This window comes from Carassius carassius, chromosome 32 (genome assembly GCF_963082965.1).
Source record: "Carassius carassius chromosome 32, fCarCar2.1, whole genome shotgun sequence".
Taxonomy (NCBI): Eukaryota; Metazoa; Chordata; class Actinopteri; order Cypriniformes; family Cyprinidae; genus Carassius; species Carassius carassius.
In genome coordinates this window covers 20,094,897-20,121,926 of record NC_081786.1, presented here as the reverse complement: position 1 = coordinate 20,121,926, position 27,030 = coordinate 20,094,897, and the positions used below count along the sequence as shown (strand labels likewise).

Here is a 27,030-nt window from a genome sequence, read left to right as displayed (position 1 = left end):
TTTCTAACAAGTTGTTGTAGCCAAGTCTCGCCATAAACCAGCGGAGACCTCTAAAAGCCTATCTGTGTCACTCCCCAAACCCAACGACTTTTAAAACTCCATTGTCTTGTTAAATACCATAAATTTGTCACCCGGGACTGATTAAACATCACGAGAATTGAGACGCTGCGGATTTTGTCTAGGTCCCTTTGGGAACCACACAATGGTCCTTTCAGAGGACTACACAAAAAGTGTTTTAGGGAAGATGTAGAGAAGAGAGCGCCCCTCCATATGTAGCACAAGGTGGCCTGAGAGAGGGGGACAAAAGGCCAGGTGACAAGGATGATAACTGGGTCGCTGAATTAATCGGTACAAGCTCGGGACTGAGAAAGTAAAGAGAAATCACGCCTCTTTCATAAATGATCACCCTCTTTTAAAATATGGAGCAGACAGTGATTCGCCTGCACTTTAAAGTCAAAGTGCCATTTGTGACAAACCGCTGTTTAATGTATTTTAAGGTGTGGGGTGTGTTGGGGTAACAATTTTAAGAACATTAAACAACTTATGTTTTCTTATTTGGTCACCAACGCTTCAAGCAACAATCAAATATGCTTAAAAACTAACAAAAAGGCTTTGAATGTGGCATATATTGCGTAACGTAAAAAAGACAGAATTTAAAAATGTCACCATCACACAACACAAGAATCAATAACCATTGTGCATTCTAGATTTCTTGTTCGGTGTTAACCTACTCTGTTGAGCTTTAAATAAGGGTTCTTTCTTTAAGATGGTTATTTGGTCTCCTGTGTTGGGTGAAAGTGGACGTCTTAACATTACAAAAGCCACTCATCTCTTGCTGTGCGCTAATTCTCGTACTCTTTTTCAGTTCAGTCTGAGATCTTTTGTACAAACAGTATGTAACAATCAAAGGGGTTAACAAAAAAGCTGAAGGAATTAAACATATGTAAAAATAAATAAATAAATAATACTAAAGCCTAAACAGAAATTAAATATTTTAAAGCATTAATAATTAAAAGGAGTGATTTTAAGCTTAAGAAATGTTTAGTATAATGTGTATAAACCAACAATAATTTGAACAATCCAAAAAGCTATAAATTGCAAAAAAAAAAAAAATTGTTTTAATTTCCTTTTTGTTGTTGTAATACATAGAATAAAGAACGAAATAGTGTAACACTTAAGATGAGGCAATTTCATCAAATTATGACACTACATTATTCACAGTTTAAAACATAAAACGTTATTTTTTCTCACTGATATATAAACTTTTGGTTTAGAACAAACACAAACAGTTCAAAAATGCACTACCTAGGCAAACATAAACAACATCAATTAATACAAAACTCTCAAAAAGCAACTAAACAGAACATATAATATGTGCAAACAGCATTTATTTATTTTATTTAATTTTATCGACGCCGAGAGTTTCTACTTTAATAGACCTAACACTTTATGTAATTAAAAACAACTTAAATCAAGAGGAATCCATGCGCTGTCCTGTGGGGTAATTCCCGAGAATAGTTCGTGTGGTCCTAAGAGAATCTCACCAAACACAGAAGTGGTGACGGGAGGCCGCTGTGTTGGTAAAGTGCTGGTATGTGGGGAAAAGCGCAAAGGGCGTTTGTTGCTGTAAAGACTGGAAACCCTGAACGCTGAAGTGTGAGGATGGTACTGATGGTGGGACTATGCAGCTTCCTTTTTCTGCATCAATAGTGCAGTTCTGATACGGTTTGCCATCTCGGACCAAAATGGGCACCACAACTCTGCGTAGCAATGGAGGCTGACTGAGGTCCTGAGCGCACTCTGTCCGCGCTCTCTTCATCTTGTATCTGTGGTTTTGGAACCAGATCTTCACCTGCGTGGGCGTGAGGCGTAGCAGGTGCGCGAGCTGCTCTCGTTCTGGAGCGGACAGGTACCGCTGCCGACGAAAGCGTCTCTCCAGTTCATACGTCTGAGCCTTGGAGAATAACACGCGACGCTTCTTCCGCTTCTCATGCTCTGTATCCACTGAAGGCACATCTGGCCCGGTGGAGTCTGGTGAAGCCTCAAGATTGCTCTCATCTGACGCTAAAGAAAGAAAAACACGATTAGCCATTATTTATCTATCCTCTGAGGGAAAAAAAATTAAATAAAATCTTTACGTGTATGTATGTGCTTTACAGTTAACAAATATAACATGTAGAACTTCAATGGTGAATCAAACTAAAATGAATTATAACCCTTCATGAACTTACATGTATGTCCTCTTCCGTTTTCAGTCCAAGACGAGTAAGGTGAGACGGAGAAGGCCTCCACTGGAGAATGGTGAGCCATACTCTCGGTGTCATTTTCTGGCAAATCCAAAATACTTCTCACAGTGAAACTGAACTTGTTAGAAATCGCCATCTGTAGCGCTGGATTGCTGTTAGATCAAGGACTTGTTCTCGATCTTGAAGAGCTATCCTCGGTCACGCAGTGCTGAAGTGATCTGTGCGTTCTCAAGACGCGCATCCAAGTGACAATGTGTGCACTGATGTCGCGGTGTTTATATAAACAGCACTTGGTGGCTGCTTTGAGGCCTCTCCTCCTGATGGGTTCTAAGTACTTCAATGACTCGTGTACTTAAATCCCTGTAATGGTAGGTGTGAACTCGGCAAAGAATAGCCCGTTACTTTTACAATGATGGAGGCTAACACTCTTCATCATTACTGATTCGTCCGAATTCGTGCAAAGTGGGAAACAGATAATGGTAATTGTTGAGGCTGAATCACGTCTTGGGTGGCAAGTGACAACAAGACCCCTCCCTTCTTTCCCCCGCTCAAATAACATGTAGGATATTTGCATACAAAGTGATCCATTAGCGTCCCAGAGTTGGTTTTCCTAATTCGTTTATTGGGGTGTTGTAGTTTATTGCAAGTGTTATTGCACTAACAAGGATTAAATGTGCACTCTCTCAGTACAGTGGGGTGATTCATGAAATTTATATTCGTGGCTAACGGAAAAGTGGCTTGTTCTTGCATACAGTAAAAGCACAACAATCCTTATTGCTAGAATTTAGTTTAATGTTTCCTTAGAGCTAGCCTACATATACTATAGGCTACATTGCTGTTTAGGTTTTTACATCAGTTCTATTTAACTTAGAAGGTTATTTCTTCCTAACGAGCGTGAAATCTGAAATAACTTATATTAGGGAAAAAGATAGTAATTTTTCATTAGGGACTATTGCTTACTGCTGCACCTCACCAGTAAGTAAGTGCACGAGGCATATCATTGGGTTCTGATGATTCCCGAGACTGCCTCGCGCTCTGGATGACTGCATGGACCCTCCCAAACAGAGTGGGTATCCGTTCTCGTCAAGTCATCCTGGGTGGTCGGCCGAAAAAAGGAACACAAATACATGCCAACCAGCGACCGGGAACAAAAGAGGGAAATGTAGCCCCGCGTCCGAGACCCGTTGGAAGCATTTGTTCCAGTCAAGATTTTGCATTTGTTCAGTCCTGAAATAATGCTTGATTGACGCCCTCGCACAATGTCCTTTAACTTTCTCAAATAAATCCGTGCTGGTTTCTTGTTGTCATGGTTTTGAATAGGGCCAAACGGGATCTGGGCAACTATCTACTGCTACACGTCTAGCTGCTTACGTCTATACTGAATTATTAGTTATGCGTTTTCAAACGGAATTAAAAGAATTTTCGTTTTCATAAAACTTCAAGCTGTCTCCCGATTAATCAAAGTCTTTTAAAATAACTTTTAACTTTTTAGGCTATCAAAAAATACAAAATTTCTTTAATTGTGAAAATTCTCTGTTTATAATTTTCTTAAAATTTCCGATGGTCAACATAAAGACGAGACTCGGAATGACAGATGTTTTAGTAACTGCGACATGCTGCATTCGCGTATCGATGTTAACCTGTAAAAGTGAGTTAAAATATTTGCCAAGCTCCCTAGAATTTAGGCGCACGCTCTCAAATAATAAATAAAGCCCCGTGTAGGCACACAGTTTAGTTTCTAATGACCTCTCGTATCTCCTTAATCTATAAGACACCCACAGATAGAAGTATGCTGCGCTCTCAAATACTTAAGAGCTCTTCACTGTCAAATATTTACCCTTGTTGTTTGACTTCTCAGACCCAATGGGTCAGACAACAGGAATTAGAGAATCATCTACAGAAATAAACATTTCCGCGTGGAAAGCAACCAACAAAAATCAACAGTTTATGAGATTTAAATATGGCTATATCAAATTGCAATTAAATTCAATAAATCATATAATTAAAATGTATGTTTAAACTAACACTTCTGAAGTCTAACTGTAACTATCTGTACATCTGTAACACTGAGCATTTTCACAGGTTTATAAGAAAATGTTTCAACATCCTGTCATTGTTTTGTTGCTCGGGATGCTTTATAAAAAACATGCTTAGGCCTATACTGTAACTGTTTTTAACAATATTTTTACTGAAGTAAACTGTCTGTTCTTACTGAAGTTAAAATATTATTTCAATATCATGTAATATAAATATTATTAGTTAAACAGGTGTCATTTTAAGGTTCAGGGCAGAAATAGACCCTTAAACTAACATCATGATACAGTAGCCTCCAAAATAGTTTGCCATGTCACCCCCAAAAAAAAAAAATGTATTTACTCACTCTCATGTTATTCCAAACCTGTTTGACTTGTTGAGTAGATGACAGAATTTTGCATTTTTGAGTAAACTATCAATTTAAGACACCTACAAATACCCTATAAACATAATTACATTAAAACAAAAAGCCACCTGCGATCTTGAAGTTATGGTCTTCTGCAAGACTTGTTAGCAAGAGCACTGTCAGATGCAAATACTGTTTAAAATCAAATCTTTCTCAAATATCTCCGAAAAATTGTAAGATACACTTGAATGCACACACACACACACACACACACACACACACACACACACACACACACACACACACACACACACACACACACGTATATATAGTATCAGTGCTGTCAATCGATTAAAACAATTACAATTAAATCACATTTTTTTCTGAAATTAATCGCGATTCATCCTACGTAACATTAAGGGTTTTAAATATAGGCTACTTTTAAAGTTCAATAATGTCACACTCAATATTCAAATTAATGTAGCTACACACAACATAAAGACAGTATATTTGTTATTATTTGTTTAATGGCATCTCTTTTGTATGACTGATCGACACTGATACCAATAGCTACTACTGTCTCTATGAAACTGTTTTCCCCTTTATATTTAATCACTGACTTTAGCCATTAAAAATTACAGCATGATTGAGAGTTATCAATTGTCACATTTAAAAATAACTTCTAATTTAAGTGAACTTAAAACAATCTTTACATAAACCCAGCAAACACTAAATTAAATATAGACGAATACTTAAAGCTATAAAAGTTGTTTTTTCTTTTCCCATTAATTAACAGACATCACAGAAACTGGTTTATTGTGTTATTTGGCTGCTATTTCTTTAAGAGCTACCGCTGCTAAACTTGACGCGAATCTGACACGCATCTCTTCACCTTTTCTGGTCCACTTCAAGTCTTAAAAGTCTCTAATAATAAGCTGACGAGTTGAACCGGAGACAGTGCTGGGCTGCTCCAGAAGTTTTGAAAACCATCAGATACATATAACATGCACAGTTTTAATGCAACTTTAATTGCCTTTTTGGCAACTTCGTGACTTAAATGACCACATTCAATGCACGTAGTTTCGTTCACACTTTTTAGACTATGAAATGATAAAGGCTACAACGCGCGCCGGGTGTTTTTGTGCATGCAATTGAAGAGCAAGCGCAACGAGTTTGATTTGATTTGATACATTCTCCTTTGACTTTCACAGTTGGACATTTGCAGTTTACAGCAAATATCGGCTAGGCTACTTCAACGACTTTATTAAGATTTATAGGAATATTTGAATGAATCGATCGTGAACAAATCTCAGGTAATGCACGTGCGCAAATACAGCGCTTGACTGAGCAAAGACATTCCATTTTACAAAGAAATCTTGCCTCCATTCCTCTGTCCTTTCACATCATCAAGAAAGAAAAGCAGGACACATAGTGAACAGACAGTGGGCGGTCCGTGGGCGCGTCGTCTGGGACTGACACTAGCTGGCAAGCATAGCAAATCATAGATTATGGATGTGACGGGTTATTTAAAAAAAATAAAAAAATAAATAAATTAAGATACGAACACGAAGTAATACGAAGTAACATTATTATTTTATAAAATAAATAGGCTAGTTTTAATAACAATTCAGGTGCAACTTAGAAAACGATGACAGCTATCACACGTCCAGTCTACTAACAGCCACTGTCTGTTCATGATGTGACAAAAATGCTTCTAATGTGATTTCTTCACATTACAACTTTTTACATTTCTTCGGTTTAAAAAAAATAATTTACAAGACTGAACTGCAAAATAAATAAATACAAATAAACAAACAACAAATAGGTACATAAATAAAAGTAGCCAAGTAGTTTGAGAATAAAACCGCATAATCCTAGAGCCTACCTGTTAATTAGATGCCCGTAAATTTGCCTAAAAAGTCCTCAAATAAGTATAGCAACAACAGAACTGAAATCTGTAAATGATCAGTTTGACAGTGTTTTACACTTTCTGCTACTTATATCAGCACAGTTTTAGTTTCACTGGCTCCCGTTTTATGTGAAGTTGATTATCTATGTACGATTAAACGTTTTTGTATGCAATGATGAACAACATACAGTTAAGGTGAAAATATAGGCCTGTTGTGTGTCAGGACCAAGACTCTTTCTCATCCACGTAATAAGGAAAAGTGAACAGCAGAGGGAGCTACTTCCCCATCATTGTCTCACCTCAGAGCTGTTAAATGGAACCGCATGAAATGCTAAGACTGCAATAGTTTCCTATGCGACAATATAGAGGTTCAATGAAGCAGAAACCGAGATATGCTAAATTATTATTATTATTTTGTTCTGAAGAATGTCAAAATTACACCGTCATGCCTCTGAAAAACAAATTCAAAATGATAACTGATATATCACATTCTTGATTATCTCCAGTGGTACAAATGGAAATTAATTAAAAAAAATAAAATAAATTAAACAAATTTTAAAATGCAAAAATTAAAGGGCGTAAAAATGTTAATGAGGGATAGGCCTATACAGCATTTTCAGCATTTCAGTTGAATTATACAGTTGTCCACCTCCATCTGTCGTAATTAAACATAAATATAAAATATAGAATGACATTTTTCGTGTACATTTTTTAATGTAAAAAATGGGGCTAACTAGTTTTGAATGTAATCTTTAATACTAATCAAACACAGGTGGAGAAACTAAAAGCTGTCGATGTGATCGATGCTTAAACCTATCGTAAATATTGTTGGTTTTGTCCCTCTAAATCCCGCTCTGGCCCCACAACACCCATCGTTAATCTGCGAAAGTCCTCATTACGGCTGGATTTAAGTTACAGGAGCAGTCAACCTTTCAGAGGTGTTAACTGGTAAAGCAGCTTAATGGTCAATTCCATTCGGCAGATAAAAGTTATGGTTATCAGTTGATCCTTTTAAACTGTAAATAATAACTGCTGAGTAATGTAATCCAGACATGTTTAAAAATAATTTATGCCACAACGTTTTAAACTTTTAAAATGTAATTTAAACTAGATTTTTTTTTACTTCGTAACAACTTAGATATTTGATTGGTTTAATATAACTTAAATTATTATTATGATCGTTATTATTATTGCTGTTGTATTATTGTTTTTGTTGTTCCTATTAACTCATACCAATGCGACCAGTTTTATTTAAAAAAATTTTTAAGAATTCGTAAATGTTATCGATGCTTGTGACATGCTGTCTTGAAAGTGACCATATAGAAAAAACCCGGCCCACTTTTCTCCGCCTTCTTGTGACTCATCTCATCAGTCTACAGTTGGCCTAACAGATAACTTTTTTTCTTGGGTGGGTAGACCCAGAAGCTTATTGTTTTGATTTAGGCAATGACATTTGATTGACATCCAAATTAAAATTACACATTAACATAAGTTTACCATGTAATTATTTGGACACGAATTAGAATGATGCTGCAATAATGATGAATAGGAACTTTTGTGCAGATACGCCATAATCAGCAGCAGTAGATTTGTATTTTCGTGAAATAGAATATTATTGCATCGTAAGCATCATAAACTGGATTGGGCACTTTTTTTTTTTTTAAGAAACTTTGAACCCATCAAAACCAAAAAAAACATTAAATATGTTTTTTCTAGAGAACCTCCGTAAGAAAATATGCTTTAGTTTTAGAATTGCATTTCCTCCTAAAATGATAGTTCGTTTGCGCCAATTATAGGCTATATCAATTAATCAAATCATCCTGAAATAATTGAATATTTTGCTCTTAGCAAATAAAAGCTTCTTTATACAATACACAACCAAATGGCCTAAACATCATGTTACATTTTAGCAATGCAACAAAATACATTCTGTTCAAAAGGCATGATTCTAGGAATGGCTTAAAAATGTTGAGTTGATAATAAACACTCTACAATCAAATTGTATACATGTGATCTTTAATTAGTGATATGTTGATTCTAAAATATTCCAGTCTGTTTTTTTTCCTTTTTTTTACTAGAATGCAACGCATTGATTATTTTAGCAGCAATTGGTTGTTTTGTGCATTATCACATTTAAATGTTTAATAGATTATCTCTATATATCCAATCACAACTGTCAGAAGGCCAAGCAATTGTAATGGCTCTATGGCAATTGCTTGTCAAATGACGATGCCATTTTGTCCCTCGGTGAAATAGTAGGCTATATAATTGCTTATTTCTGGGCTCTCTTTGAAAGCTATTTTTACCAGACACCCGAACTAATGTTCCAAAACAACCGAGACGAGTGTATAAATAAAGAAATGTTAGTAACCGCTGCGAAAGTTTTTTTTAGAGGTGGGTAAACACTTGGTGCCTCCACTGGTATCTAATGACACACATAACAATTACATTGGTCTAAAAAGTGGATGACACTGACTTCCAACCATGCACTTTTCGTTCCGTTTTTATGAATGAGAAGCCCACGCCAGAAGATGAATGTCCTAGACCCTATCAAAACACTGTAGCCCTTCAAGTAGCTAAGCTCAAAACAATAGATCTTTTCGATTATTTTATAAGCTATAACGTAAAGAGTGTTCTGCATGCTCGTCCCAGAATCGCCTGTTTACTTTCACGTTCATCCGTCACGTTGCCCCCACAGTCAGAGACATTGACTGATGACATCGGCTTTACACTAAAGAACACAGAGAAGAGGAGATGATTGAAATCATTGCCACATTCAGAGCTCTCTTAATTTCTGGTCCTGAAATTCTTGAAGCCTGCTTCGAGAATTACTATCATAAAGTCATTACTATCAGAGGGTCATTACTGCTTTCAAGAGTAATGAGCTCATGGCAGCTGAGATGTGTGTAATGAGTCAAAATAAACTTCTGACTTCCACCCTCTCGGACCATGTGTCGTGTGTGCGACCAGTCTTTAAGATGAAGCCTATCATGTGAACTTGGCTTCTTTTTTTGATTATTTATTTTACAGATTCATTAAATTCACTTTTTTGTTAAATAATAATAATAATACTATTTATTATTATTATTATTATTACATTTAAAGCGCAGTTTTTTTCTTCTGTTGACCACACAAGCGGGTTTTTTATTACCATGTATAATAATATTGAATATCAATATAAATTTTATAAATGCAGACCCCCCCCCCCCCCCCCCATGACAGAACGATGAATGCTCTCGCGACGATTAAGACAAATTTTGAACTGTGAGCTGCACTTGTAACTCTCGCGCACATTTACGAACGAAAAAGAGTTCGAGCTGTGGTCTGAAATTAGCACAAACGATTCTTCATAAATTAGGGGTGTGTCATAGAGAAATATAACCCATTATTTATTTGTATGAAAAATATTCCAGGTCGTTTAATCTAGTCTATAAAACACTAATCGTCCTATAAATAATGAGAACCACGTAGAAGCATGCAGATTATTGTACTATTTATGAATGAAGTATCTGGTGAGATGCGTCGCGCAGAAATCTTTTGACTTCAACTGACGTGCTGTGAACCATCTCACGTTGGAAAACCTAAAGAGATAGTTCACCCAGAGTTAATTTTTTTCATTATTTACTCATCCTCATGTCGTTACAAACCTGCAAGACTTTATTTCTTAGGTGGAAACCAAAATAAGATATTTTGAGGATTGTCTCAGTGTTTTGTTAGTACGTAAAAATAAATGCCAGTGTAAAACCTTCTTTAGAGTATCTTCTTTTGTGCTCAGCAGAAGAAGAGGGGGAAAAAAATCCAAAAAAAGTTTGGAACGACTTGTGTAACTGGTGATAGAATTTTCTTTCTTTTTTCTTTTTTTTCTTTTTTTTTTTTGGGGGGGGGGGGGGTGCCTTCCCTTTAAATCTTCAAAACAAAGACACATAACGTCATAGAAATAAATATTATTATTCTGACCATGTCTGTGCAGCTCAAGCTGAAAGTAAACTGCATGACTGTGTCCTCTCATCTAAGACTTCATCAGCTCCATTCCAACATAGCAACCGGCGATAATCAAGCAATCGCTTACCTCTACGATGTAGAACAAATTCACCATATTATTGTCTAATAAATGATAACCAACAAACAAATTACAAATAAGAACCGATGTCCGAAATTATGCATTTATACAATTATAAATTGACTTCCTAAAATGGAATAGAAATGTGCGCTTTCATATTAGCCCCAGTAGCTAGCCTATAGAAATGATAAATAAACGAATAATGTGAAAATGACTTTAAATTGGTTTATAGGGTTTCTAATTTGGGCCTTATAGTGTATCCTATGAAAATATTTCCACCTAAATCTCCCATTATTAAAAAAAAAACTGCATAAAATCATAAAGGAATATCCTTTTTAATTACTCTATTCCTACTTGCATAGTATACTATATTGCTTTTAAAACATCGCATTCAATTTTGGATATACTGTCATCGCGGAATACTACTACGTTTATGATTATGCTTTGTTTTCATAACTAATTCGTGGACTATTTCCAAGAAGTTCACGGTGTCTTGGACAGACACTGTAGCTTAATATCATGTGGGTCTCTCCCACGCAAAGTCTGAAAGTGTGGCAGAAGCAGGCTCCTTTCACATCAGTCTTCACACCTCATTAACGCACCCCTTTCTCTATCTTTCAGAGGTCAGTAGTGCGCGGGATTTATGCTCTCCTTCTGCAATCAGAGCAAAAGACGCAAGAAAACATTAAATACAGCGAGTAAACTAAACCTACATCAAATGCTTTAAGATATCCCAACCGTAATCCCACTAGTCATCCTAATTTTCTTTCGATATATGCGTCTCCAGAGACACTTAACCTAGACACAGCTTGCGATCATGTTTAATCCACTTTCTTTGGGAGTTCCCTACTCTACATTTGTTTTGACAAACAAGCCAAACCTATGGTGTTTACTCTGGAGGTAGTTCTTCAGAAAGTAAGAGTCTGATTTGAATAATGCAAATGTTTCAAATCTCCCTCTTAGATCGACTGGAAACTTAGTTATTTGGGGGATTTAAGACATCTCAACAAATAGGAATCGTTTTAGTGAGTAGCAACTCACAGGAGATGGCCCTTAAAAACCAGCCCAGATGAAAACATATTTCTATGGTTTAGGAAATGGCCAGGGAACGTTAAAGAGCATCGTAATTTAATCACTTTTGGGAACAATGCTAAAATGCACATAAATGAACGCCAGTTCGTTTTTTTTATCCACACGAAATTTGTGAAACAGATACAAAAAAAAAAAAAACTATTTCGCTTCGAGATTCGAATTAAGAGTAAAGAGTAATCTAAACAGTAAGAGAAAACCAAACGCTGATAGAGGAAACCATGAAAGTGCTCAAGTCTCTTGAGTAAACAGGAAGCAACAATAATAGAAATAACATCCCACTATCTTTGCCGTGGCTGTCATAGTGTTCAAACATGCCCGAACGCAGCTAAACAACACCTGACCACTTTAAAAGCGTTTTCAAATCATGTAGGCCTCAACAGAAAACGTATTATATACTAACATATATATTTAATAACACATCTATGCACAAACATATTAACATAATAATAGGCTATCCTACACATTTTCTTTTTTCATGTTTCATATGTGTACCAACCAATTACCGAAAACACATGATAATTCTTTTTTTTAAAATATATATTTCTTTAACATTAGGTCAGTTTGTTATACATGTTATTAATGATAGCTCACATTTAGCCTTTTGGTATCATCAGCATCAAACATACACCGGACTATATTTATCCTTTTTCACAAATAAGTCAAATTTGCCATGGAAACATAATCCGATGAAAATAAAAGCATAAACGAATCTCGTTTATGGCCTTCATATTTTATGTTTTCAAATCGTCATATTTTCGCAGGGGGGCTACACTGTGGCAGATAAGGCAATGTGTTATGAAGAGTTTATACAAAATATCATTTATTTTTTTATATAAAGAATCAACACTTAACATGTAAATGTTAAATAAAGCTAAAAACAACAACAACAACAACAACAATAATAATAATAATAATAACAAATGTAGAACGACTTTTGGGACTGTTCCATGGTCACTTCTTTAGTCCTTCTTTTTTCTTCTTCAGATCGAAAACAGCACGTCTAAATGTTGGATCTTGAACTAGGCTATACGACAAAATGAAAATGCATTTATAAAGATGTCGTTTGTACTCATTATTACTCAAACCACTTAATAAATCGGACGCGTATTAAGAGCAATTAAAATGACATCAGGATAAATCACAGGGCCCCTGTTTAAAAAAAATACTGCCCCTCAAATTTCTCCCATGTTTTAATCCACGAAATAATTAGAATGTATGCTTATGAAACAAAATTACAGTGCAATGTTTCAGATACTTACCATCCTTAGATCTGTCTAAAAAGAAAACCAGCACTCGGGTAACCCTGTCCACCAGTTCAAAAGCGAGAGGGGAATCTTACGCCAGTGCAAGCGCCTGTCATGTCAAACTTGTCAGCCAATAGAAAAAGAACAAGAAAGAAACGCGCGTTTTGATTGGCTGGCAGCACCTCGCTTTGGAGACATGTGTAAAGGACCAGCCCATCATTTTCTGGGATTGAAATGTAAGCCTGTGCTCCCTGCCATCAGGAAACAGAAGGCGAATTTTCCTCTCTTGCAACTAATCGGTATCGCATCCGTCTCGGACGCTTAATTTTCATCCACATCGGCTTCGGTGCAATAAAAACCAGCTAAACTGGACTCGGAACAGGTCAGAAAGGGACAGCACAGTGAAGTTTCCTTTTTCATCGGGAGGCTAAACGCAATGGGTAAGATCCATATTTCATGTTTTCCCAAATGGGAACTGCATGCATAAACACTTTTGGTGAAAAATGCGTTAGATAATTTAGTACGTATGATCCAGGGCTCGACGGAAACTTATAAATCGTCGAATGCTTAGACGGTCATTTCGGGAAACAGAATGGCACTTTGCCGCGAATGAGCTTAATCGCGTCCAAAACTAGCTTACTGAACGCGCAATTTCTTTTATTATGACCTACGAGTTAAAGAATGTGTTTTTTTTCTGTTTAAAGAATTTGCAAAGACTTGAGAGTTTGTTCCACTCAATGCAATAAACTGAAACAAAAAACTGAACATAAATTGCAATCTTTGATTCAATGCAAATGTAAACAACCGATAAAGAGTAGACTAATCTTACCGAAAAAATTATACAAGTTTTTTTTATTTCAGACGGATTGAGGGCCTGGTTAAAATCTGATGTTTCATGCAATCCTTTCTTTTCTTCATATATCTGCATCACTAGAGCCAGCCTTTGGGGAGGTGAACCAGCTAGGCGGTGTTTTTGTGAACGGAAGACCCCTACCCAATGCCATCCGGCTCAGGATAGTAGAGCTGGCCCAGCTGGGCATCAGGCCGTGCGACATCAGCAGGCAGCTCCGCGTCTCTCACGGCTGTGTGAGCAAGATTCTGGCTCGGTACAACGAAACCGGTTCAATACTTCCAGGCGCAATTGGCGGCAGTAAACCCAGGGTCACGACCCCAACCGTAGTCAAGCACATTAGGACTTACAAGCAACGGGACCCCGGTATTTTCGCTTGGGAGATTCGAGACAGACTGCTTGCGGACGGTGTGTGTGATAAATTCAATCTGCCCTCTGTCAGCTCGATTAGTAGGATTCTCCGCAACAAGATCGGAAACCTGTCTCAACAGAACCAGTACGAGTCGAGCAAACAGGGTCCTCATCCCCAGCCTCAACCCACCCTACCTTACAACCACCTGTACTCCTATCCAACTCCGATCGCAGCCACTGGGACTAAAGTACCAACTCCGCCTGGCATGCCCACTCTTCCTGGACACATGGCAATGCATAGGATATGGCCTTCCTCTCATTCTGTTACAGATATTCTGGGCATTCGATCAATAACGGAGCAGCAAAGTAAGCATCCTCTTAGTTTTTGGTAAAGGAAAGTCATTGTCCATGTGGGTGTGTGGGGGCATGCGAAAAGTCAATGTTCACAGGCCTGTCAAAAGTGTGTGTGACTCTGTGTGTGTGTGTGTGTGTTTGTGCGCAACAGAGAAAAAAAATTAAAAGAGACGTTTTGGTTGTGATGGAAGGGCCAAAACATAAGAGTATTAAGTTATAAGTTAACTGAATTCTTTTTTTTTTTTTTTTTTAAAGCGAGGTGTGATGATACAAACAGCGTGCTTTGATTTGTGCAGAAGCCCCACGGTTGCTTTGAAACAAATGGTTTAAGCTTTTTTTTTTTTATTATTATTATTAATAATTAGGCAGCGGATGTGAAATATTTTGGACAACGAACACTCGGCGCAGCAGATCAAAAAATAAAAATAAAATGAGGTGTTCATAGTTAGCGGTGTTTTACAAGTCTAGTCTCAACTCCTCACAAAACTATTTAGGGTTAATTCAAATGTTTACACAGCAGTGTTATGCTTTTTCAGTAACCATCTTAAGCAACGCATTATTTTAATTCACGCCGAAGTCATTCTACAAATAATGTCACGATTACTTTAAAGCAATAGTTGGATATTAAAGGAATCGATTTAATGGATTTAAAATCGGGTTGTCTGTACTATGTGGTGTGTTTGTACAGTAAAGTGTGAAGGCCGCAGCCTGTCCTGTTTAACTCTAGTTCTTTGCCTATTTTCAAGGGTAATGTTCACAATAATGTTTCAAACGCAGAGTAGGATTTTGCGTATAGGCGGCCTTTTATAAACCAATAATGCATTTCCAAATTATTAGCAGATGTTTAGAGAAGCTTTCGAAAACCTAAATAAAGTATGATGTTGGTTACACTCAATAAGGTGTTGCGTGCAACCGTTTCACCACAACATTAGTGAAGAAAACACAGAAAAACATCCACAAACACATACTTTCAAAGGCCGGGCTGACAGGAAGAATGCGTACCGAGAACTTTTGGACAGTTTATCATCATTTAGAGTTCGGTTACAACCAAAAACTAGGCCTACTCTCTCTCTCTCTCTCTTATACACACAGGCACTGAGTAATGGTTGGTCATGCTCAGACATCATCTAGTCTTCATGTTAAGTATGCATTTTAATTAAATTAGGTCTATGTAACTGAAGATTTGTTTACCCTAATCGACCTTTTAAACTAAATTGATCTCGTACAATCGATTTGCACCAAACTCCATGAAAGTATAGCATCGTCATTGTGTATTCCTGTTTATACGATGTGAAACAATACAAAGACACACACAGATCCCGTGAAGGCAGGGGGAAAAATCTACTTGTGGCCCTCTCAGGTTACAACACTGGTGGGCTTGCTTTTCCAATTCCAAACTTTAGGAACCGTGGATAATATAATATCCATCAGGCACAAAGGGGAAACGGTTAAAGTAAATCTAATTTGTCCTCCCAGGAAGACTCTGGGTAAATGTTCCGAAGGACTCCATGACACTGTAAGCTTCATCTGATGAATTAACTACATAAATCCACATTTTGATATCTCTCCCGCATCTTCGATGCATAAAGATAGATCGAATCAGGACATGATATATATTCTTTATTTAATTTAAAACATGCTAACATAACGTCATTATGATCATAACTTACTTATGAAAAACGTGTTTGAGCTGCACACGCTGTTAATATGTATGCATACACGTGACACACCATTTTTGATTTTATTTTTCGTTTATGGTGAGTTTGAGATGGTTAGCAGTGCAGCAGACTGTACTGAAGAAGTTCTTCTTGTGGCAGTTCTGCTCCCCACACTTGTCCTGTCTGACTCCAGTCTTCCATGTCTCTGTTTTGCCCCCCAGTTAGTGACAGTCCGTCCTTTCCCAGCGCCAAACTAGAAGAATGGAGAGCTATTAACAGGAGTAATTTTTCACCAGCGAATTCTCCACTAGTCAATGGTGTGGATAAGCCTCACTTAGAACCTGAAGCAAAATACACACAGGTAAAGAATCCTCCTATGTTAACAGTAAAACCAATCACATCAAATCTGGAAGGAGCAGGGGAAAAAAGAAAACATGATTCAGCAGATTAATAGTAAAAATTCCATAACTTTTTTTCTCTCTCAATTCCGTGTGTGTGTGTGTGTGTGTGTGTGTGTGACAGAACATGCCAGTGTATTTCTTTGGCGTGGGCGGGCATATGAGGCCTTGTGCAGAGTGTGGGTCACTGGGTTTCATTTTCTTAGAAGTATTTACAAATTAAATGTAGTATCTCACATTTTAATTTTAATAAAATGAACGACACTATTTAGCCTACTTGTGTCTGTTTTCGCACATCTGTTGTGTAGGTACTAAGCTTTTGTACGAAGCAAGGTTTATGCGTAGGCTACAATACCTCCGAATCAAAATGTATTTATATTCCTCAATGCATTTTTTTTTTCGAGAGCGTAATACTGAGTGTAACAAATGCATTTGTAATAAACGTTTTGATCCAATATTTTGCATAGTTTTTAAACATTTAACCAATATTTTTGTATCCTGTCCTTAAGTAATTCAAAGAAATTGAATTACTTAAATTATGCGTTTACTTGTCGAAAACGTTTATTTTACTACATAGCCAAAATATGTTTTTTTTGTGATTTAACGAATTTTCTTTTTCTTAAGAAAATTATTTTATCGAGGTAAATGATTCACGATTTCTGTTTAACCCGTGTTTACCCAAAATCAGCCAAATAGAAAAATAATGATGAAAATTATTAGAGTAATTTTTTTTTAATCAATCAGTTTATGATTAATTATTATATAGTTCAGTTTTAACTATCGGCTTATCGTCTTATCATTTACTTATTATCTTTCATTAAAGCCTTGAACATTTACTTTACATAGCCTAGATTAATGTAAAATATAATAAACAATAAATGAATATTAAAAAATAAAAAAATGATGTATGTTTGTTTTAAATGCACATATACACTTGTAGCCAACTCTCCTTACTCAGTAAATATGCATTATATTATTCTTTAATAAACACGTATAGGCTACTTATACGTTATTATATATATATTTTATTTTCTATTAGCCCAGTCTTATATTCATCTGAACCTTTTGAATGGCTAAACCCCTTTACTGTTTTTACATTAGAGCAATACTCGGATAAATATTGCCATCATGATTGTTATTATTAATATGCTATTATGGAAACTCCTCTGGCTCGTGGCTGGTTGTTCTGCACACTTCTGCCGTAGCCACAGTAAAAGACAAATGTTTTTTATATTTGTCAAGAAACTCCTGCACCGGTGTCTGGCTGCTCACGCGCTTGGATAAGAGGGGAGAGTGCGCGCGGATAAAGCGCGTGCCATCCGGTGCAGGCTCGAATTATTTATTCGCGCACTGCTAGGCAGCAACAAACAGATTGACTAATCGTTTGTTGTGGGTTTTAGAGATTTATGTGTCGTGGAATACGATGGAATAAATCTTTGTTACTGATGCTGAAACATTGTTTTGGCGTAAATTATGCGCGTAATGATTGAAACCTAAAAATTAAGAGTGTAGCTTGCTTATGAAGATTGTAACCTTCGTATAGATGATGAATAGCACTGACTACCGAATGTTTGAGTCTGTCATCTTGGATAAATGATCTGATATCACGAGTCAGGCTGGATTACACAATAAATGAAGACAGTAAATAGATAAACCACTGTGGCTTAAAGAAGTTCATTTTTATCTGTCAGAAAGCCCGATAGCTTAAAAGAAAAAAGAAGAAAAAAAAAGAAGTAAAAACCAACAAGGCTCTTTGGAAATGAATCGTCATTTACACTATTTTAATTTAGGCTTTGTTATGCGTTTCTCATACCGAACTAAACCGATACCTTTCATTTACATTTATTATGCAGTGAATTAAGGTGTAGGCTGATAATAAATATTCAGTCTAATGAGCATTATTAGCCTTATTTAGAAAACCTTTATTCAAATATTAAATACTATAGCCTTTTTAACTATCTAAACCTTAAAGCATAACTCGATATGAGTATATATCTATTATATGAATCCTCCAGACAGCGTGATGACATGCTTCATTAACAAACACAATATAGAAAAATCATTTAGAGGATAAAAGATGACTTACTTTATATAAAGTTACAATATTGTCTTATCTATGATGTCGGAAAAAAACTATAATTGAGAAACTGATTATCTGTTCAGTATAGCAACATACCTAAAATGCAGCTAACGACTGAAATAAATGATTTTAAAATAAGTGGTTACTTCTTAATCACTATATTTTGTTTAGGCACAAATATTTGTTTATAAATATATTACCACGCATAGGCTATACATTGCAATACACAACTCACAAATGCTGGTGCAAATTATAGCCTTAGTACAAATACGTAATTATCTAACATTTTGGAATATATATATATAAAAATTTCCTGTTCGGGCAGTGGTTTAGGGCTGATGAATTCCAACGATTGGACTTTGAGATTGGTAAATCATAGCACTTTGTTAACGATGTGTAAAAAGTACATCAGCTCATCTGCGTAAAAATCACAGTGAAACAAGCTAATAATTTTCAGCCGCCTTAAATGTTCATGTAGGCCTTTATGTCAGATACTTTACGCTGTTAGGCTATATACACATACACCTATAAGTGAGAAAAACTCCCGGTGAATTCTAAAGAAGTGTAACATTTCCAAAGTTTTTCTTTTTTTTGATGTCAAGCTTGACCGTAATATCTGCTATCGCCTAAATTATTAGTTCGTGCATGACTTGAATCATTCAAGATAAATTGTGGCAGAATGCAAATTGGTTATTTTCTATGCTGTTAGCATTTTATGAAATAAAAATTGAATGAATACCATACACATGTATGTATGTACACGGGTGTACTTGTGCTAGGGGTCAAGAGTGTCATAATGAGTAAATCCTAATAAAAGTGAGGGAAATCCTAACTCTGCAACAAAGGGAATTTCATCTGCGGAAAACATTTCCAGTAGTCAGAGACCGGCCTGCCTCAGAATTTCTTCCTTTGTGTAGAAAAGCCTTGGTTGAATTCCTCTCATCCTGAACTGATATTGACATTCTGCCAAAGGGTTACAGACATTGCTACTCTTGCATCTTTCTCCATATAGCTTTTCCATTTCCGTCAAATCTTTTAATATCTTGTCCTTTATCTTCATTCATAGACTCTGCAAGAAAATATCCCTTTCTGTTTTTAACATTCACCCGTCACCATCTCATCCTCACTGTCTTGATATCTGTATGCTCATCTCAATGTCCGTGTGTGGTCTGTGGCCACAAGTCTTACGCTCACTGCTCTCTGTTTTCAGATGCCGAATGGATTGCCCACAGTGAACAGTTATGTCACAGCTCCCAGCATCCATCCTTACCACCCTCCCACCCAAGTGTCACCCTACATGGGGTACAGCGGCACCACGTCGGCCTATGTGACCGGCCCCACATGGCAGCCGCCCAGTGGCAGTGCTCTCTCTCCCCACAGCTGTGACATCACCACCCCGCTGGCCTTCAAGAGCTCGGCTGCCATGCGAGAGACTGTCCATTCGATTGCCGCCTCGGCCTTGTGACTGTACTAAGAGCCCGGCTGCTTCAGAGAACAGAACGGAAAGGCAACGACAGAGAACGAGAGAGATGGGGTAAAACACAACACCTCGGATCTTTTCATACTGGCTCTCTCTAGATGCACCGATCTTTATCGCTTTACAATATTTATAAAAGACTTGTCAGATGAGCCATCTACCGTTCTGTATGCCCACATTCTCTTGCTCCATATCAGCATCTAACACTTGCACAGGACAAAAGAGCAAGAGTGAGGATATGCAAAGGCCATCCAGTCCGACCTGATCTGAGCAGAGGATTTATCAGTTAAGAACATCAGCAATGGTGTGCAGTACACTTGGTCTGATAGTGTTGGGCATTCCTCATGAAACTGCGTCATCATTAGCCCGAGTTAAATTTTGGTGCTTCTCTGTGAATATGTTGTTCTTGTATGTTTCCGAGAAAATGATTAAATAAGCAAATCTCATGTAAAAGAATTGACCAGTTTGCATTTAAAATGTTTTTTTCAGGGTGTTAAAAATCGCTAATGTTTAGATGTTCTGCTTAGTGTTTTTGTTTTTTTTTGTAATGTTTTATATAAAATCACATTTTTGTCTTTTTGGATACCAGTTTCACTTCACTAATACTGTATGCCAGAGCTCTTGGGAAAAGTTATTGCATTTATTTATTAGATTGTAAGGTACGGTTGAATGAAGTGCAACTGACACGCTCCGGGGAGAAGAGGCATTATGTGGGACACTGACGCACATTCTGACAACGGGAGCATTCATTCATGCAACATTAATGATCAGTGAAGCTGCACACCTCCAGACATTGCACAATGAAATTGAATGTATCTTATTAAAAGAGACGTGTAAAAACCAGTTTAATTTCATTTCAATGTTTATTTTGTCGCCTACTTTCATTCTACAGAAAACTACTACTACAACTAATAATATTGATGCTTATAATTTCTATTATAACTACTACTTAAAAATAGAGTATTTAGTGTGTTTAAAAAAAAAAGTGTACTTAATATAACAGCTGCAAATAATAATGGCTTATTTTTATTTATTATTAGTTTATTTATATATCCTTAAAATAATCTCTGCTATGAAATAATGAAATCAAAGACTACATTCTCTTCCCATTAAAAAACAATGCATTAAACAATTGCTATTAATTTAGTATGTAATTTATACGAAGACAGCATTTTAGCAGTATTAGTTTTTCTAACACTTGAATGGTGATGGAGAGCAGCCAAAATATATACCAAAAATAAATACCGTGCATGGTGAATGGTAGACACAAATGCTTTAATTTATTATTTGTTACTTGTTTTTTTATTAACTTAGAATTTATGAAGTTCACATAGAATTTATTTGAAGTTCTATATACCAAACAAGAGAAAAAAAACACATATACACACATGCAGCAACATGAATGCACAAACACCATTGCAAGGCCTTTCATCTCAGGTGTTACATGAATGGCCACACATTCCTGAGCGCTCCTGCCTCTGAGCTTTATCTCATCTTTTTGATGTAAAACAATAAAGTTATGAGAGAAAGGAAATGCTTATATCACTGTGGGCTGCATGTCATAATGGGGTAATGCTTCCCCACTGTTTAAACACCCACTGCCTCCTTTTTTGGTGGTTTAAACAGCATAAAAATGAAAGACAGCATTGAGCTCTGTTTAATGTTTAAAACATGACAAACACAACAAAATACATTAATATTCAGAAATCCCAACCTCCACAAACACACCACCTCCATGCCAAAAATTCACAAACACATGCTCTCTGTCCCTTATGTTGCGATATACGCAGATCACCACATGTTGCAGCGCAAACAGTCATTCTGGCAGGCACTGCTGCTGATTTGACTTGGAAAACACTTTCACCCCAACCCCGTGGTCACGGACCGTTGCTTCGGGATCGAGGTGCTGTTTTGAACACATATAAACCACCAAAAAGGTAGACACGAAACCACCACACATAGAGGGCATCACATGTCACAATGCACTCCCCAGACCCTATTCTATTCAAATGAACAGCTTTGAATGCCATTTTCCTACTCTGACAGCATTGATACGGACGTTGGCTTTGCTGACAATACAAATGGATCGACTGGAGGCACATATAAAAGTCGTTCATTTAATACAGGGTCAACAGCCGAAAAAACAAACAAAAAAAAAACTCTCAAAACAAAGGCGAACGTATAGAAAACACAGCAAGACCGGCCTTTTTGAGAAAAACCATGACACTTTGGTTCATTACAACTGGGGGTTTGACACACATAATAACGTACAGTCAAAAAAAAAACTAAAAAACTTAAACCGTGGCGATTATTCTAATTTAGTTTTTGAAATAACACAGAAAAAGTGTATTTTTTTTCAAGACGGCGCAGCGCACGTACAGTCATGACAGGAGGAAACATGACAAACACCTTAATCTTAAAGCCACCATTGAAACGGAGCAAAGTGAAAACACACTTGCTCACGCGCCCACATCTGTTTAGAATTAATTCCTATGGAAAGTCAAGTCAAATGTCACATGGTTATCTTTAGCTGACTGTGTGCAATCAGGCTGAAGACAGGAGCACGGAGCACCGTAACACTGCACAGGGGGCTGTGGGTGGACCGGAGCCGAGGTGCTAGCTTGATTTTAAAGGCCGGCTGACCATAAGCAGACTGTTTTTCCTCATGTACTAGAACAGTATGTCTTAAATGCTCAAAGGTAAGCGTCAGTTTTTGCTCGTTCTTCTGGTACGGCGTATATCTGCCTGCCACCGCGAAACCTCGCAATCTAAAGAAACGGCGGGGAAGAACTTCAAACAAAAGAGTGAAAGGGAGAGAAAGGTTAAGGGATTATATAACAAAAGACTAAATTATCTGATATAATGCTTCAAATGACTTGGAACACAGTCTGAAAATGTGTCTGGTGTCGTTAGCCTTCGGTGTTGTAACTCAGAGAAGCTTCCAAAGGCCGTTGAAAGGACTGACAACGTACAACCAATCAAGAGTTGAAGCGGAGGATGAGAGCCTGAGGTGCAACTCAGACTGACTTCTATACATAAGAAGAGAATAACAATTGCCTTCACTGTCTTCAAGTCAACAAAGTGACATAAAACATGACCTTTAAAGCGAAGGAGGGAAATGTAGTCAGGGTGGAATTCAAAGGATGACGTATTGTTTCAACTCATCCAACTAGTTATCTTTAAGCAACACAGAGGTAGACTACGTGAATAATATGAAACTGTCTTCCCCAACTACTGTAGGCCACAGAGCTTCATACTATTATTATGACAGCATTGAGAGGCCGTCCTGATTGTTTAGATTTTATTTGCATTTTTCAGTTTTGTTATTTCAAGTTGGGCTGAGCTATGATGAATCAGCCTGCAGGCCAGGAGAGATGAGTAACAGCAAGTGCCTTGGCTCATGACGTTATGATGACATACTGGATTGCAGTATGAAGGGAGAAAAAAAAAATTAGGTGATACATCATTGTTAGTGATTGTCACCACAGAGTAAAACCTCAGAGATTCCCTTTCCCACTTGTTATCTGTTATTACAAATAACAAGGAATTCTAAGTAACAAACCAGTAAATTACAGTAAATTAACTTAAGCCTAAAAATTCAAATGACTTAAAGATTAAACAACAGCAATGTTTCAAAAGAAGCAGGCCAACAGTGAAAACTTTGAAATATCGGCAAATTTTTAAATTGTGATTCTCAGGCCGAAGATCAACTTATGAATTGCTATGGAAATTTCTGGAAGTAATTAAAAATGTTTTAAGAAAATAATAATAATAATAATAATAATAAATGAAACATTCAGCTCAAAAACGAAATAAAATGTTTTATAAAATATTGTCAAATCAACTGGAAACGTCAGGAAAATTCACTGGTCAAAAGGTGTAATTTTTAAGAGTTTTATTTCAAGGCACCAGCAACCAATTTCATAGATTTATTGTAGTTCAAGAGCATTTATTAGCAAAATACAACTATTACATGAATACTTGTAACCACTTTGGGCTACAAGCTGTTATAATTACTTATTATATATCAAAAATGAGTCTGAAATCAATTTGAATGCCAATAATTCAATTTGTTCTTATGTCTAAATTTACCAGTATGATTTGCTTACCACATTTTCAAGCGTTAAGCATATCAAGGGGTGCTTTGAATTTGAAACAGTGTTGACATGGCTATTGAGAAGTGAGACCTTGAGAGCTTTGAATAGCCTCAACATGGAAAATAACATACAGTATGATGGATTTACAACCAAATCGAATCAAGTCAAAAATTCTGAATTTAGGTTAAAAATGAGGTGCTGTTTCCGTTTGGTATTTTCAGCTAGGGTGTGTAGAGCTGCTGTGGTTGCTATTACATATGCAGGCATGTGGATAGTTAACTCTCAGATATCTCAGTAGTTGTGTTCTGTTATATATAAATGAGACTTGGAATGTCAAGATCCAGTGAGTGACTACTGGTGGAAAGTCTACATGTCAAATGTCTGAGGAGCTGTGATTTTGAATGTGGTTGGTAGTGTTGATTGTTGAGGAACAATCGTGGCATTGTGTTTGATCGACCTGGAAGGGATGGGGTACAGACTGATGGTGATGTGCAGATGATCACCAGTTCTTCTGCAGCCAGCCAGATACGTATTCATAAACCAACAGCATGACTGCGCCTCCTATATTCAGAAAGTAAACAACAGTTAAAGGGCATGGGTAGTTGTAATATGTTAATGAGATAGTACACCTAAAAATGTATTCATCCTCATTCCAAACCTGTATGACTTTCTTTATTCTGCAGAACACAAAAGAAGATATTTTGAGGAAGAACCAAAACAATTACTATTGTTTTTTAGTGTACGGACAAAAAACACAGACATTTCTCAAAAGATCTTCTTTCTTGTTCCACAGAAGAAAAAAATAATGTGCTAGACTTTTCATTTCTAGGTGTAATTTCTTTGTTACCTGGTCCAAGTCTCATTATCTTGGGAATCAGTCCTTTGTATAAGGCAAGATATCTGCAGAAAAACACACACACACACACACACACACACACACACACACACACACACACACACACACACAGTTAAATTTATTATAATTTAATGATTTGAATTTCTTTCTCCTGTGGAATACAAAAAGAGGAATTCTAAAAAATGTTAATGCTCCTCTATTCCATAAAGAATGCACATTAGAGTTTCATAAAAGTAGTCTATTCTGTGTGTGCACTATATTCAAGGTCTTCTGAAGCCATTTGTTTTGTATGAGTAATGGACTAACATGTAAATTGATATTCAAATGTCAACAACACCAGATGCAATTGGCATGTTTGAATACACTTAAATGTGGGCTTTTATTCACACCGACCAATACACATACATTCAAACATACATCTCATCAAATACGGCGAAGGTCAGCCGTAATTGCTTGAGGATGACATTCACATGTTCTCATGCCTCAAGTAAGCTAATTTGAGCTTCTTTTTACCATGTTTGATGTGCTTATGTATTAGATTTTATAAACTTTTTGAAGTTTCAGACTTCAATAGAAGGACAGAAATCTAAGGTTTCGTTAAAAATATCTAAATTTCTGCTTTGAAGATGATGGGTTTGGAATGATATAAGGGTGGGTCTTTTGGTTTAGAACAATATGAGGGTGAATAAATGACATCCCTTTAAAATTTGATTGGTTTCTCACACAAATCTATCGTGGCTTCAGAAGACTTGGAATGTAGAGTAGTCATATGGATGACTTACTGATACCTTTATGATGCATTTATGCCCTTTTTGAGCTTGAAAGTTAAGAAAAAGAGCAGCACTAACATGTTTTAAATTTTTTTTTTTGTTTCACTAAAGAAATTCATACAGGTTCTGAACAAAACAAGTGTGAGTCAATGACGGAATTTTCTTTCTCTTGTTCTTTTTTTTTGACTGATCTATCCCTTTAAGCTAATTCTTCTCTCTCTGTTGCTCGATCTGTCTGTGATGCTGGAAAAGGTATAGGGCACTAATAACTGGTCTAGTAGCGTACCTGCCCTAATGTGTTCAAGCTGATTTGTGGCAGTGGGCCTGGCGGTCTCCCTGTCCCAGCCTCTGTCCTCTGCTTGTGCTGGTGTTAATAAGGCTTAAGCCACTTCCTCTCTGCCCCGCTGTCTGATTAGACTGACCCGCTGAGCGCCGTGCGCCTCGTTAGGACCTGCTTAACGACGTCTCCCATAGGGACCACTAATTAGCCAGGACTGTGTCGTGTTAGAGGGCTGGACAGGATGGGGTACCCTCTCAGCACCCCTAAAACTAAAACAGCTTCAATGTCTCTCTCTTTAACTCACACGTACACACACACACACACACACACTGCCTTACCCAAGATCAGGCCTCAATTCTTCACCTCTAATAACAAACTAGTTGCCGTTCCCTTTGTATAGAGTGAACGGGGCCAATCAAGGCCCACAAGGGCCATAAAACTACTGATTCTCTCTCCCAGCTTTCCATGAGGGCTGTCAATTCAGATGGAGAAAGAGAGAGAAAGAAAGACGCTATGGGCACTATTAGAGTCTCCACTAAAAAACAACAGCTCACGTCAGAATCCACACAGTGTTTACATGATGAATGCACACAAGTTATACCAACATGCCAGCTGATATCACGCTTGTTGCAGAAGGTCTTCCTTTAAATGCCCTTTTTGAGCATTAGGTCTTATTCTTATTTGTCATAATATGCCAACATATTTATCTATTATAAAACAATCTCAGTACTTTTCACATATTTATAAGCAGTGAAGCAAGTTATCATTATTATTTTAAAGAAATAACAAAAGATCATTCCAAAAATGGACATAATTGTAGCCCTTTTATACAGTTCGCTTCATGGCAAAAAAAAGTATATACATAAATAAAATAAATATTCAAATTTGTTTTAAATTTGATATTCAAAACATGCTACTCACAAAAGAT

The 27,030-nt window shown here is 36.8% G+C and overlaps 3 protein-coding genes across 4 annotated transcripts in view; 1 reads left to right on the top strand and 2 right to left on the bottom strand.

Moving 5' to 3' along the window:
• Window positions 1-1,083: 1,083 nt before the first annotated feature.
• On the bottom strand, window positions 1,084-2,599 carry nkx2.9 (NK2 transcription factor related, locus 9 (Drosophila)). The gene is made up of 2 exons (XM_059521083.1): window positions 2,232-2,599; window positions 1,084-2,064 (listed from the first exon to the last, which is right to left on the bottom strand). Exons 1-2 carry the CDS (start codon window positions 2,380-2,382, stop codon window positions 1,541-1,543), a joined length of 675 nt encoding a protein of 224 aa, XP_059377066.1. The 5' UTR covers window positions 2,383-2,599; the 3' UTR covers window positions 1,084-1,540.
• A 10,589-nt stretch (window positions 2,600-13,188) lies between these two features.
• Window positions 13,189-20,266, top strand: LOC132112946 (paired box protein Pax-9-like). Its single transcript, XM_059520709.1, has 4 exons — window positions 13,189-13,371; window positions 13,866-14,498; window positions 16,366-16,505; window positions 19,833-20,266. Exons 1-4 carry the CDS (start codon window positions 13,368-13,370, stop codon window positions 20,085-20,087), a joined length of 1,032 nt encoding a protein of 343 aa, XP_059376692.1. The 5' UTR covers window positions 13,189-13,367; the 3' UTR covers window positions 20,088-20,266.
• Window positions 20,267-24,557: 4,291 nt separating this feature from the next.
• The window catches only part of LOC132112942 (mitochondrial 2-oxodicarboxylate carrier-like), a 117,757-nt gene continuing 115,284 nt past the window's right edge, over window positions 24,558-27,030 (bottom strand). For both annotated transcript variants that reach the window (XM_059520704.1, XM_059520705.1), the window contains exons 10-11: window positions 25,044-25,096; window positions 24,558-24,757 (exon numbers count right to left, since the gene is read on the bottom strand). In XM_059520704.1, coding sequence (XP_059376687.1) covers window positions 24,696-24,757; window positions 25,044-25,096 — 115 coding nt within the window. In that variant the 3' untranslated portion in view covers window positions 24,558-24,695. The remainder of the gene's footprint in view (window positions 24,758-25,043; window positions 25,097-27,030) is intronic.

Coding starts and splice junctions, on each gene's coding strand:
- nkx2.9 (XM_059521083.1), bottom strand. CDS start 2,382: ATGGCGATTTCTAACAAGTTCAGTTTCACTGTGAGAAGTATTTTGGAT. Junction 2,065..2,231: donor AAACGGAAGAGGACATACAT/GTAAGTTCATGA, acceptor TTCTTTCTTTAG/CGTCAGATGAGAGCAATCTT.
- LOC132112946 (XM_059520709.1), top strand. Junction 14,499..16,365: donor ATCAATAACGGAGCAGCAAA/GTAAGCATCCTC, acceptor TTTGCCCCCCAG/TTAGTGACAGTCCGTCCTTT. Junction 16,506..19,832: donor CTGAAGCAAAATACACACAG/GTAAAGAATCCT, acceptor CTCTGTTTTCAG/ATGCCGAATGGATTGCCCAC.